Source organism: Neovison vison, chromosome 2, assembly GCF_020171115.1.
Source record: "Neovison vison isolate M4711 chromosome 2, ASM_NN_V1, whole genome shotgun sequence".
Taxonomy (NCBI): domain Eukaryota; kingdom Metazoa; phylum Chordata; class Mammalia; order Carnivora; family Mustelidae; genus Neogale; species Neogale vison.
Window position 1 is genome coordinate 8389591 of NC_058092.1, and position 13821 is coordinate 8403411.

The following is a 13821-nucleotide window of genomic DNA, read 5'->3' on the forward strand; positions in this document are numbered from 1 at the left end:
CTTGTTCTGTGGATGTGTGCCCCCCTTGGCTCACGGGCTCCTGGGAGGCCCAGAGTTTAATTCTGGCCACCTCTGCGAGTGAGCATGTGCATATGTGTGTGTGTGTGTGTGTGTGTGTGTGTGTGAGTGAGAGTGCGGGAGAGAGAGGACATTAGTTACTGAGCAGAAGCACCCCCCAAGAGCCAACCCTAATGGGAGACCATAAAGGCATGACGGCAGTCAGCTCATGATGGCACTGTGGAGCAGTCCTTAGCTCCTTTCCATGGAGCAGCTGGAGCTTCTTGCTAAGCTAATCAATTGCCATCATTTGAGAAAGGAAAATAAGTGTGCAGTTTGCTGTCCGCCCTGTAGAAGGGCCCAGGGAGGTGGTTGCCCACTGAGGCATTGCTGTCAACCCCCCACCTGCCAGCTGGGCCTCCCAGGGCTTGAGGGGGGGTCTCTCAGATCTCGCCCCCCCCCTTATTGGCCTAGGACTGAGACTTCTCAGCAATTTGTAGGAATGTCACACTTAGCAGGATCTGGATCTTCACCATCCCAGGACCAGATGGGCAAGACAGGGCCCCAAGAAGGGAGGGACATGCCCAGGGCCACACAGAAAGTTGGTGGCTGAGCCAGGTCTGAAGCCAGTGTGGCCGACCACCAATCTTGTATCATTTCCTACATGACAGCTTTTCTTTTCAGGGGTGGACTGAGAAGGTGGGCATGGAGGGGGCAGGGGGCGCCATAGACAACTCACTGAGTCTAATTCTTGCTTGTCTATTTCATCCTCCTCAAGATCCTCTCCCCCCTCCCCCCCCCCGCCCAAGGAAGAAGTCACCACTCTCTCAGCCATGTGTTTGTATTGTTGAGTGACTATCCTCTGTGCAGGGGGAGGTCCTATCTAATATCTAACTCAGATTCTCCAGAGATTTGGTTGCCTTCTTTCATTCAACAGTACCTACTAAGCACTGATCACTACCCCCCGCCCCCCAACCAAGTACTTTAGGCCACATGGAACGCAGCAGGGAACATAACAGCCAAGTCCCTGCTCTCTTGGAGTTCATGTCCACCCAGCTGTGGTGCTCTCACCGGGAGGCAGAATGGCTGTGCCCAATTTTCTGGTCATTTAAATCCAGCAACTATTGTCTGCAGGGCATGGAGTCACACGCAGGGGACAGGGCTCCATTTCAGTTGTCCTAGTTGCTATGTCAGCAGTCCTCTCCAAGCTTAGGGATGTATGACAACCAATGCATTTTGCTCATGGACTCTGTGGGTCAGAACAGGGCACAGGAGAGGGTGGCTTAGCTCTCCTCTGCCTGGGTACCTGGGTCTCTGCTGGGAAGACTTGAAGGCTTGGGTTACTCCTTGATCGGAGGTGTTTTACCCGTGTGTCTGGTGGTTGATGCTGTTAGCAGGAGCTCCTCCTTGTCGTCTCTCCTCCTGGGCTAGTCTGGGCTTCCTCCTAGCATGGCAACTGGGTTCCAAGGACAAAGTGTCCCAAGAGAGCCCGGGGGTAGCTGCCTTTCCCTTTGTCTCAGACGTCTCAGAGCACCACTTCTGCTGTGGTCTCCACACCCCCCCACCCCCCACCGCCACGCTCCCGGATTCAAGGGGTAGGAATGCAGACACTACTTCCAGACGGGAGAAGTCTCAGTCATACCATGAGAAAACACATGAGATGAGAGAGATGGCTGTGGCCATCTGTGGCAGACGCAAAGAGCCATGTGGGTCTTGCAGGAGTTCACAGCCTTTGGGAAGAAGCAGAGCATAAGAGAAAAGTAGCAGTCTTTTCCCAGGCACTGTGGTCAGCCTGCCATATACATCATTCGAACACCTCTGTGAAGGGTACTGTTAGCCCCGTTTTGCAGACGGGAAACCCGAGGCTCAGGACGGCTACCCTGCCTGCCCAGGCACCCAGGTTTGTCTGCCTCCAAAGCCATAGTTCTTGAAATTCTGCCTCTCCCTCCTTGTCCCTAAGTACTTTTTACCCCCCAGGTGCGGTGAGAAGCTTAGGCAGGCAGCTGGGGGCTTCAGATCTGGGAAGGCTTCTTATCAGAGGTGACACTTGAGCAAGACCTTGAAAGATGCCTTAGACTCAGACACCTGGGGAAGGGAGTGGCATTCCTGGTGCAGCAGCAGTGGGTTAGAGGATCCCCCAAATCACTCAAAGAATGAAGCTGTGACCCAGAATCCTGGCCTTGGACCACCACCACCACACATCAATATATTATAAACTGTACACCCCGAAAGCTGGGGACAGGGTGGGTAGACCCCAGAAAAAAGGCAAAAGTGACCCCAGTTCCTCCACCATATGCCATCGGCATCCTCCTTCCAAAGCTGGGAGTGGGGCCAAGGCTCCCACCTGCCCCCACCTCCAAAGGTCGACTTAGTTCTGCCTTTCGGAGTTAGGGAGAGTCTGAGCTGCCTCTGGTTCATACTCAGGAGTTTCTGCTAATACAAATTGGGCCCCGGAGCAGATAGCATCCCCTCGGCAGGCTTGCTTTAGGGCATGGCAAATGGAAAGTTTGATTATCTCATCATAGGACTCTTGCATATTACACGAGCTGTTCCCACCCCTTCTAGACCTCTCTCCCTTTCAAGTCTTCTGCTTTGCCCTCCTCCTCTCCCACCTACCCTCGCCCCACTCTATTTCTCTCTCCCTTTGTTTCCTTATTCCCATCTCTGTCTGCCCACCCCCACCCAATTCCACTCTCCTCTCTGTCTCCTCTTTCCAACTGTCTCTCATCTCTCCCATTTCCTGTCTCTCTGTCTCTGCTTCCCTCCTTCCCCTCAGCCTCTCTTCCTCACTTTCTTTGGGCTGTCGGCAGCCCCCTCTCTTCCTGGACAGACCGTCTAATTGAAATGGAGCACTCTAGAGAATGTTAATAGGAAAGGCAGCATTAATTAGCCAGCTCTGGCATAATTAGCTTCCTCTTCTCAATGCCTGGCGTCTAACTTGATAATGAGTCTCTCTCCGTCCAAACAGAGGACAGGAGGGACAAGGGGGACAGGCCATGCCCGGGGATGCTGGAAGGCCTCCTGCCTTCGGGCCACCCTGCTGGAGTCCTCAGGCTGCCCAGCCTGCCCTCTCCTGCCAGACCCTCCTGCTGCTTGTGCCCAAGTCTTGGGGAGACAGATGCCTGGCCCCGGCTCATGCCCAAAGGTTTGACGTTGCTGGAGCTGCATGTTAAGTGGTCTGAGTCTGACAAACAGTGGCTGCAGCTGCAGCGTCTCAAAGAGGGGGTGGGGAGCCATGGAGAGTTCTTGAGGAGCGCCGTGACAGGCATCTAGCTCTGGCAGAGCCCCATGGCAATAGCTGAGCACATGACGGCCCCCAGAGGGGAGCAAAGAAATCCATTTATGTGACACGTAATGAGTAATATACTGCACAGACTGCAGCGCGCTCCAACCCTTGACCTACCTTGCAATAGTGTGGGGCAGGGATGGCCACCTCTGTTTTATAGACAAGGACTCTGAGATTCGGAGGGATTTTCCATGCTGCCAAGGTTCAAACGACCAGGACCCAAATTCGGGTCCATCTGATTCCAAAGATCGTGTTCTTTCCCTTCTACCCTGATACTTCTGCAAGGTACTTCAGAGTTGCTGATTAAATTAAAGTGATTATAATGGAGTAACACTTCACATTGGCCATGAGTTCTGAAATCAGAGCATGAAGCAAAAGCTGGGAAATCATGTGCAGTCAAAGTTCCCTTCGAAGAGTCCTTACATGGGAAGGGATGTCTCTTCTGTTTGCAACTGGGTTGTGATTCTCCCTTTTCTGTGACCTTGAAAGTCAAAATCTAGATGGGGGAGGTGAGGGACAAATAACTTTTTTTTTTTCTGTGTTGTGTATGAGTGATTGGATTCAGTTGAGTTAAATGCCTGCTTGATTTGTAATTCCATTTTAGTATTCGTGGACAGGGTCAATCCCCAGGGCTGGGCAACTGCAGCCACGGGGTACCATCCTCTCCATCTCTCCAGCTTGCTGACCCTCTCCATCTCCTGTAGGCTATGGACTCGGAGGATGACCCTTTGCTGCAGGATGTGTGGCTAGAGGAGGAGCAGGAAGAGGAGGAGGAAGCAACAGATGAGGCCTTGAGGAGGGCCCAGAAGCCAGGGCCGCAAGCTGGGGAAGCAGGGCAGTGTTGCTGGCGGCGTTGGACCTTGCCTTCCCGGCCCCCGGCCTCGGGCTTCTGGAGTACACTGGGCTGGGCTTTCACAAACCCGTGCTGTGCGGGGCTGGTGCTCTTCCTGGGCTGCAGCATCCCCATGGCCCTGTCAGCCTTCATGTTCCTCTACTACCCGCCGCTGGACATTGACATCTCCTACAACGCCTTTGAGATCCGCAACCACGAGGCCTCCCAGCGCTTTGACGCCCTCGCGCTGGCGCTCAAGTCCCAGTTTGGGTCCTGGGGGCGCAACCGGCGCGACTTGGCCGACTTCACTTCTGAGACTCTCCAGCGCCTTATCTCAGAGCAGTTGCAGCAGCTGCATCTGGGAAACCGCTCCCGGCCGGCCCCCAGGTCCCCACGGGCAGTCCTTGAGGCCCCAAGGCGCCGCCGCCCAGGCCTGTCCCCCGACACATCTGCGGACCAGAAGCCAGAAGCCAATCGGAGTGGGCGTCTTCGGCGCGAGGCCCCACCCCCGGCGGATCTGGCAGCCAACCAGAGTGAAGGCCCAATGAACCAGAGGCTGGAGAAGAAGGGGCAGTGCCAACCCAGTGCCCCGCCCCCTGCTGTGGCTGCGGCCAATCAGAGCCGAGCCCGCCGAGGTGCCTCACGCTGGGACTACTCCCGCTCCTATGTGAGTGCCAACACCCAGACGCATGCGCACTGGCGCATCGAGCTCATTTTCCTGGCCCGCGGCGACGCAGAGCGAAACATTTTCACCAGTGAGCGGCTGGTCACAATCCACGAGATTGAGCGCAAGATCATGGACCACCCGGGCTTCCGGGAGTTCTGCTGGAAGCCCCATGAGGTGCTCAAAGACCTTCCACTAGGGTCCTACTCCTATTGCTCCCCACCCAGCTCGCTCATGACCTATTTCTTCCCCACTGAGAGAGGCGGCAAGATCTACTATGATGGCATGGGCCAGGACTTGGCTGACATCCGGGGTGAGCAGACCTGTGTGAGCTTGGGGGTGGGGCTGGATGGGGAGGGGCTCATAAGGGACAGGGCCTCCATGAGTCTGGGGGTTGGGTTTTCCTGGGGTTGAGACAAGGTGCCTTAGAGGCGCATGGGAAACCTGGCCTTGAACTCACAGCTGAAGGAGGGCAGGGTGGGACTTGGCCGTGGGGCAGAGTCAGGCTGGAGCTGCCTGCTGGGTGTGACCTGAAGGTGACAGGCTGAAGGGCTGGGAGCAGGGTTGGGTGTGAGATGGGATTCGAGGGAGGCAAAGAAGGAGTTTTGGATGCGTACCTGGGTTGAGGGAAATTGGGAGTTAGAGAAAGCATGGGCTGGGGTTGGGCATGAGGCTGGTTAGAGAGAAGCCTGGGAGTGGTGACAGAGGACTGGGCATCTAACCAGGGGAAGAGACTGGGGTTGAAGGGAGACCAAGGTGAGGTTAGTTCCAGGTAATTTGGGGATGAGACTTGAAGAGGGTTAGAGAGTGGTCGAGGAGCTTGGGGGCTTAGGTGTGCCTTTTAAGGGACACATGGACAGGGTTCTAGGGAGAGGAAGGGGGACTGCAATGGGAAGGCGGAGTTCTAGGACTGCAAAGACTGAGCCTTTGTATCAGGCGAAGTTCACATGCAAATAAAATGTGAATTTATTGGGGGCTGCCTGAGCAGGTCTCGGGGGCTGCCGCTCGTGGTTAGTGAGTTCTTTAAACCCTCTCTCTGTCCTGTTAGGGACAGTTGGAGGCAGCCTGAGGGGGAGATTCCTACCTCCTTAGAGAGGAGTCAGATGGTGAGGAGGGCAGGGTGATGTTGATGGAGGGCTGGGGGGTGTTGACCCTCTGAGTTCCTTGGGCCCCCGCCCCTGCAGGCTCCCTAGAGCTGGCCATGACTCACCCCGAGTTCTACTGGTATGTGGACGAGGGCCTCTCCGCAGAAAACCTCAAGAGCTCCCTCCTGCGCAGCGAGATCCTGTTTGGAGCACCCCTGCCCAACTACTACTCGGTGGACGATCGCTGGGAGGAGCAGCGGGCCAAGTTTCAGAGCTTTGTGGTCACCTACGTGGCCATGCTGGCCAAGCAGTCTACTAGGTAGGAGGTCCAAATGCACCAGTGTGTATTTGCCTTTGTGTATACCAGGAAAGGGCTGTGTTCGGTCAAGAAACTATCTTCCCGGGCTTCTTTTTCCTAAACCCCAGATCACATGCTCTCAACCTTCTCCCTAGGAAGTCTCTCTTCCCGAATCAGGGGCAGAGCCAGGTGCATCCTCGCTGTCACTCTGACAGCTGATAAACCCTTTTCTTGATCAGTGCTCATGGGTACTGAACATCACAGCTTTGGCAGAGGCAGGGAGTCCTGAAGCTCTTGCCCCCAGAGGTGTGGAGTATTGCTTTTCTCCTGAGATGGTGCTAGAGGGCTTTCTGGAAAGACTCTTGACCAGGGAGTATTGGCCTCTCTGCATCTACTACCCAGGGAGATAGTTGGTGAGTCGCTCTTCTTCTCTAGGTCACAGTTTCCCAACTTGTAAAATAGGAATGGGTAAGGCCTGATACCCTTCTGGAGGCATTAGGAGGAGATGAGCCAAGAGATGAGAAGGTGCTCTCAGGCAGTGAGTGTTCTGGTTGTCTTTCAGACGTGGGTATGTATCTACGAATACAACGAGGCCCGTCCTCACCCAGAAAGGGAATTAGCTAGTTCATCTGTCAGTCCTGATGGACAACTGGAATGCTTCTCAGTCCTTTGCCCTGACAGGCTAGCCCCATACACAGGAGGAAATATTCTGCCTGAAATACCCTTGTTCCCTCCATTACCCATCCATTAGTTTGCGCAACTACATTGAGCAATGACTGTGAAAATCAGCTAACATTTATGTGGCACAGAGCAGGTAAAAGCCCCTTATACACATCTCATTTAATCTTCACACCGACCCAGCGAGGTAGGTGCCACTCTGATTATCTCCATTTTATAGTTGAGGAAATTGAGGCACAGCACAGTTAAGGAAGTTGTCCAAAATGATAAATGGTGGAATGACACGAAAATCCAGGCTTTCTGGGGTGCCTGGGTGGTTCAGTCAGTTAAGCATCCGACTCTTAATTTCCACTCAGATCATGATCTCAAGATCCTGAGATGAGCTTCGCACTGGGTGTGGATCCTGCTTAAGATTCTCTTTCTGGGGTGCCTGGGTGGCTCAGTGAGTTAAAGCCTCTGCCTTTGGCTCAGGTCATGATCCCAGGGTCCTGGGATCGAGCCCCGCACCGGGCTTTCTGCTCCCTGGGGAGCCTGCTTCCCTTCCTCTCTCTCTGCCTGCCTCTCTTCCCTACTTGTTCTCTCTCTCTGTCAAATAAATAAATAAAATCTTAAAAAAAAAAGATTCTCTGCATATGCTCTCTCTCAAAAACAAACAAACAAAAACAAAACAAAACAAAACAAAACCCGGACTTTCTAATCTGGACTCCTTACCCTTTGTGCTTTTATGCCGGTCGCTGCACTAGGAATCTTCTCCCAGTCATGTTTCTTTGCCAAGGAACCCCCTGTTCATCCATTAAGATACAGCCTGGGCAGATCAAAAGCCCACTCGGCCCCCTTCCACCATGCCCTTCCTTCTCCCTACCGGAGGTAGGAAAGAGCATACACTGAGGTAGACATATCTGGGGTCACATAACAGCGACTTCGCTCAGCTGTGGCAGTCCCAGTGAGTTCTCGCACCTCTCTGAGCTCCAGTAGTTTAGTGGTTTAATTCCTTGTTTCTGAAAGGGCAGCCCTCAGATCAGCAGCGTCAGCATCACCCGGGGGCTTGTTATAAATGCAGACTCTCCAGGCCTTTCCTTGACCTGCAGGATTCCCAGGTGACTTGTTTGCACATTAAAGTTTAAGAAAGTCTAGTGTCGTTACGTTTCAGTAGACTGGGAGTCTGTTGAGACTGGGATTGGTCCTGGCTCACTTCTACAGGCCTAGCCCCTGTGCCAGGAACCCCGTATAGACATTACATTATTACTTTACTGAATCAGTGCTCATTTATATTTACTCACATATTTACTTTCCCTGTTGCTTTTCATTACTTTCTACAACTTCATGTTTCCCTCTGAAATTGTTTTGCTTGTATCTGAAGAAGTCTCTTTAGTAGGGTTTTTTGTTTGTTTGTTTGTTGTTTGTGTTTTTTGGGTGCAGGTTTGCTGGTGATAAATTGTGTTGTCTGCCTAGAAAACATCTTTAATTTACTCTCATTTCTGAAGCATATCTCTGCTTGTATAGAATTATAAATGGGTAGTTTTCTTTTATTGCTTTAAAGTTGTTAGTCCATTGTGTTCTGATTTCCATCATTTCTGTGGAAAAGTCAGCTGTAAATATTTTTGTTGCCCCTTTGAAACGTATCTTTTTTCTCTGGCTGCATTTAAGATTTCTTTTTGGCTTTGGTTTCAGCAAGACTGGAAAAACTATGATTTATGTTGGTGTAGTTTTCTTTGTATTTGTTCTGCTTGGGGTGCGCAGAACTTCTTCAATCTGTAGGTTTATAACTGTCATCAGTTTTAAGGGTTTCCTGGTATTTCCTATTCAAATATTGCTTTTACCTTTTAGGAGTCCTTTTTAGAGTTCTAATTACACAAATGTTAGATCTTTTCACTGAGTTCCATGTATTTTCAGTGCTCTTCCCAAGGTTTTAATTTTTTTTCTATGTTCTGGTATATGTTACTTTCTGTGTTTAATTTCCTTCTGTGTTTTAGATATTCCAGTTCACTGTTATACTCCAGTCTTCTGTTATATCTAATCTGCTAATTAATGTCTATTGAGATTTGAAGGTTAATGTTACATTTTTCTGTGGAGAATTTCCATTTGATCCTTTGTTATTGATCTAAATCTTTGGCGAAATTCTTCAGTTTTATTTACTTTGTCTATATTATCCTTTCTCTCCTTAAACATATTAATTATCATTATTTTAAAGTCCTTATCCATTGACTTATGATATAGGGATAACTTGTGGATTTGTTTCTGTAATCTGTTCTTCACTTGGTTTTTGGTCATGTGGTCCTGTCTATGAGTATGTCTGGTAATTTTTCTAAAAGATTTTATTTATTTAATTGGCAGAGAGAGAGAGCTAGGGAGAGAACACAAGCAGGGGGAGTGGGAGAGGGAGAATCAGGCTTCCCGATGAGCAGGGAGACCAATGCAGGGCTCAATCCCAGGACCCTGGGATCATGACCTGAGCTGAAGGCAGATGTTTAACGACTGAGCCACCCAATGCCTGGTAATTTTTATTGAGTGATGAACATTGTGTATAAAAAACAAAGAAGTCCAGATGATATTTTTTTCATGCACAGAAAGTTTATCCTTCTCTCCACTAGGCAGAGTTGTAACAGATTACCTTAAGTAGCCAACCATTTCACTGAGTCAAAGCTATTTTACAGCCCTGCAAAGTCTCAGTCTGCCTCTTGTTTGCTCTTGATTCTCTAGAATTTTCAACTGGGAACCTGGTGTATTCTGCACAACTCTTTCCCCTGACAGGTTACAAACTCTAATATTTGTTTCTCAAAACTACAAAAACAAAAACAAAGCTCCATGTCACCTTTTCAGAGGCTTTCTGCTTAGACTTTTAGCCTAATGCTTCCTGCAGCTCCAGTACTCAGTACAAGTACTGAGAAAGAAACTGACATTTTACTCTGCTGGTCTACAGGTTTCTGCCCAAAACTCTGCTAATTCATCTGACTCCCAGACTTAATTTTTAGCCTTCTGCCTGTGTTCAGAATCAGCAGATGCCTCCAGGATGAAAACAGCCACAGAAGGACAATTTACCTTTCCTAATTTCTCTTTCCAGAATCTTTCTGGAGTTCCTTTACTCATTATTCTCATATACTCTCTACTGTCCTCAGATTATTTTTTTATTTTATCTGACTTTTGTAGTTCTTGGCAAGAATATTTTCTTCCATGAGCTATTCCTTTATACCTGAGAGTAAAAATTTGGGCCTGTGTCTTTTTATAGCCAGCAACTAAGATAGGACCTAGAACTTCAAAGGCACTCTATAAATGCTATACAAATGAATTAATTAATTAATTAATAACTAAGGAGTTGCTTGATCTTTCAGTGCTCTACTCTAATGAAAGATCCATTAACCTATTTAGTTCAACAAAGTAGATAATCCAGAGATCTTTTCTACTTGGCTTTTAAATGTTCCATTTGGTTTTTTAAACAGCTTTATTGAGATTTAATTGACATACAACCCAGCTGCATATGCTTAAAATTTACAGCTTGATTAGTTTTGGTACATGAATACACCATAAAACCTTTACCATAATCAATATCCACCTCCCCCAAAAGTTTCCTCTGTACCCTGGCTAATGACTCCATCCTCCGCCTTCTTGTCTGTCCACTCCTATCTCAGGCACCACTTTCCATTTCCTATTACCATATACTGGTTTTCATTTTCTAGAATTTTATATTCTTGGAATGATACAGTATGCACTCATTTAGTTGACCTCTTTCAGCCTAATTATTTTAAGTTATATCCATGTTGTTACAGGTATCAATAGTTTGTTATTTTTAGATGCTGAGCAGTAACCAGTGTGTGGAGATGCCACATATTTCTATACAGGTATCTAATTGTTCCAACATCATCTATTGAAAATATCATCCCTTTAACAAAGATTGCCTTTGCACCTAGGACAAAAATCTATTATCTTTATACATGTGGGTTTGTTTCTGGTCTCAATGTTCTGTTTCATCAATCTATTTCTTTATTTGCATATTTAAAAAATACACACACACAGGGCTATTTCAACTTTAAAAAAATTCTTTTAAAAAATATACATAGGGATAGTAATGTTTTCTATTTCTTCTTGCATGAGCTGTGGTAGTTTTGAGTCTTTCATGAAATTTGTCCATTTCATTTAAGTTGTCAAATTTGTTGGTATGAAGTGGCTCATAATATTCCCTTATTATCTTTTAAATATCTAGATGTCACCTCTTTCATGTGTATCTTCTCTCTTTTTTCATGATTAGTCTGGCTAGAGGTTTATCGATTTTACTATTCTTTTCAAAAAACTAGCTTTAGGGTTCTTTGATTTTTTTTTCTATTGGTTTTGTTGTTTTTCATTAACTTTTCTGATCTTCATTATTTCCTTTCATCTGTCTACTTTACATGTAATTTTCTCTTGTTATACTTTTTGAAGTAGAAGCTGAGGTCATTAATTTGAAACCTTTCTTCTTTTCCAATATAAGCATTTATTGCTATAAAATTCCTTTTCAGTATAGTTTTAGCACATCCCATGAATTTTCAAATGTTGTGTTTTTATTTTCATTCAATTCAAATAGTTTTTTTAAAAAGATTTTATTTATTTGAGTCAGAGAGAAAAAACACAAGCAAGGGGGTGGGGCAGAGGGAGAGGAAAAACTAGAAGCAGACTCCCCACTGAGCAGGGAGCCCAATGCGGTCTTGATCCCAGGACCCTGGGATCATAACCTGAGTCCAAGGCACTTAACCTACTGAGCCATACAGGTGCACCTCAAAATATTTTCTATTTTCCTTTCTGATCTCTCTCTCTTTCTTTTTTTTGACACATGGGTTACTTAAAAGTATGTTATTTAGTTTCCAAATATTTAGTGATTTTCCAGATACCATTTTGTAGCTGATTTTTTATTTAATTCTTTTGTGGTCAGAGAACATACTTTGTATGACTTTGGTCCTTTTAAATTTATTGGGTCTTGTTTTATGGTCCAGAATGTGGTCTGTCTTGTTAAATATTCCCTTGTGCCCTTAAGAAGAACACATATTTTGCTATTGTTGGGTGGAGTATTTAATAAATATCAATTAGGTCAAATTGGTTGATTGTGTTATCTGGATGAATTGAACCCTTTATCATTTTGAAATTGTCTTCTTTATCCCTAGTAATATTCTTTGCTCTAAAATTCACTTCATTTGTAATTAACATAACTATTTCCACTTTCTTTTGACTTAACGTGGCACATCTTTTTCTATCCTTTTGATTTTAACCTGTTTGTGTCTACATTGAAAGTGGGTTTCAGAGGAGCATGCAACTCTTAATCTCAGGGTCATGAGCTAGAGACCTACGTTGGGTGTAGAGATTACTTAAATTTTAAAAATCTTCAAAAAATCATAAAATGCATTTCTTGTAGCAGCTAGGTCTTAATTTTTTAAAGTTAGTGTGACTGTCTCTGCCTTTTCATTGGGGTATTTAGACCATTATAGTTAATGCAGTTGCTAATATGGTAAGACTTAAATCTCTCTTATTTTATTCTACTTATCATATATTCTTTGTTTCCCTTTTCCTCTCTTCTGCCTTCTTTTGGACTAATTCATTATTTTTTTTAATTAATTATTTTTTATTATTGCATTTTATTTCCTTTGTTAGCCTTTTAGCTATAACTTTTTATTTATTTTGGTGCTTGCTTCAGTGCGTAGAGTATGCAACCTTAGTTTATCACAGCATACCTTCAGATGATGTTACACATATTGTATATCGCGTGAGAGCCTTACAGTGGTATACTATCATTTCTTTCCTCCTGGCCTTTATGTTATTTTTGTCATGTGTTTTATTTTCATACATGTTATAAATACCACACTACATTATTATTTTTGCTTAAATTATCAATTATCTTATAAAGAGACTTAAATAAATAATAGGAAAGTTTTACATATTTGTTCATGCCTTTGCTATTTCCAGTTCTTTTCATTCCTTTGTGTAGATCCATGTTTCCATCTGTTATCCTTCCCTTTGTACCTGAAGGACTTCTTTTGACATCTCTTGTAGTCCAGATGTCCTGGACTTTTGTGTATTTGGAAAAAGTCTTCATTTTGCCTTTGCTTTTGAAATATAGTTTTGCTGGGTATAAAATTCTGGGTCAGCTGTTTTCCTGGTAGGTAAAAGGTACTGTTCCATTGTCCTCTCATGTGCATCGTTTCTGATGAGAAGTCATCCTTAGTTTTTTCTTCTGTATGTAATGGGTCTTTCTCCTCAGGTTTCTTTTAAGACTTTCTTTTGATTACTGGTTTTGAGCAATTTGATTATGATGGGCATTGTTGTCATTCATGGTTTTGGGGGTTTTTTTTTGTTTTTTGTTTTTTGTTTTTGTTTTTGTTTTTTTGTACTTGGAGTTAGTTGCTTGAGCTTCTTGAATCAGCAGGCTTATAGTTTCCATCAAGTTTGGGGAAGTTTCACTCTCCTTTGGGTGGATGAGATATATAACCCATTATGCTGCAACTCTCAAGGTGATAAGTGAAGATAAGCACAGGATCCATTTTGCTTCTCATCTCTCAGGTATCATCATCCTGTGTTGTCTCGTGTCCAGAATCTTGTTTTATATATTTTCTTTCTTTTTTGTTGTTGTTGTTGTTGTTAATTTTAGGGGGAGGGTAAATCTAGATTTCATCTTATCACTCCATCATGGCCAGAGGCAGATGTCCCTCCTGTTTGTATTTTAAAACTCAATGTGATCAGCTGGTTATGTTTTTGTTATTATTAAGAATAGCTTGTACTCTTCACACATGGAATAGCTGTGTGGAAGCTGGTTTGAATTTAGGGTTTTGCAGTGAATATTAAGGATTGGGAGGTGACAGAGGATTCGACAGTGATTGACTATTGTCTGTGTCAAGCAGGGTCTCAACATTGGCCATACATTTGAATCACCTGGGATTAAACACTGATGACTCGACCCCACCCCAGAAATTTGGGTTTAATTTGTCTAGTGTCCAGCCTGGGCATCAGGATTTTTGGAAGTCC

General features: G+C 45.8%; 1 protein-coding gene across 1 annotated transcript in view; it reads left to right on the forward strand.

Moving 5' to 3' along the window:
* The first annotated feature begins 3990 nt into the window (after nucleotides 1-3990).
* DISP3 (dispatched RND transporter family member 3) overlaps nucleotides 3991-13821 on the forward strand; it is a 29048-nt gene continuing 19217 nt past the window's right edge. Inside the window, exons 1-2 of the mRNA XM_044237146.1 lie at nucleotides 3991-5092; nucleotides 5964-6183. Of these exons, the coding sequence (XP_044093081.1) occupies nucleotides 3991-5092; nucleotides 5964-6183 (1322 nt within the window). The remainder of the gene's footprint in view (nucleotides 5093-5963; nucleotides 6184-13821) is intronic.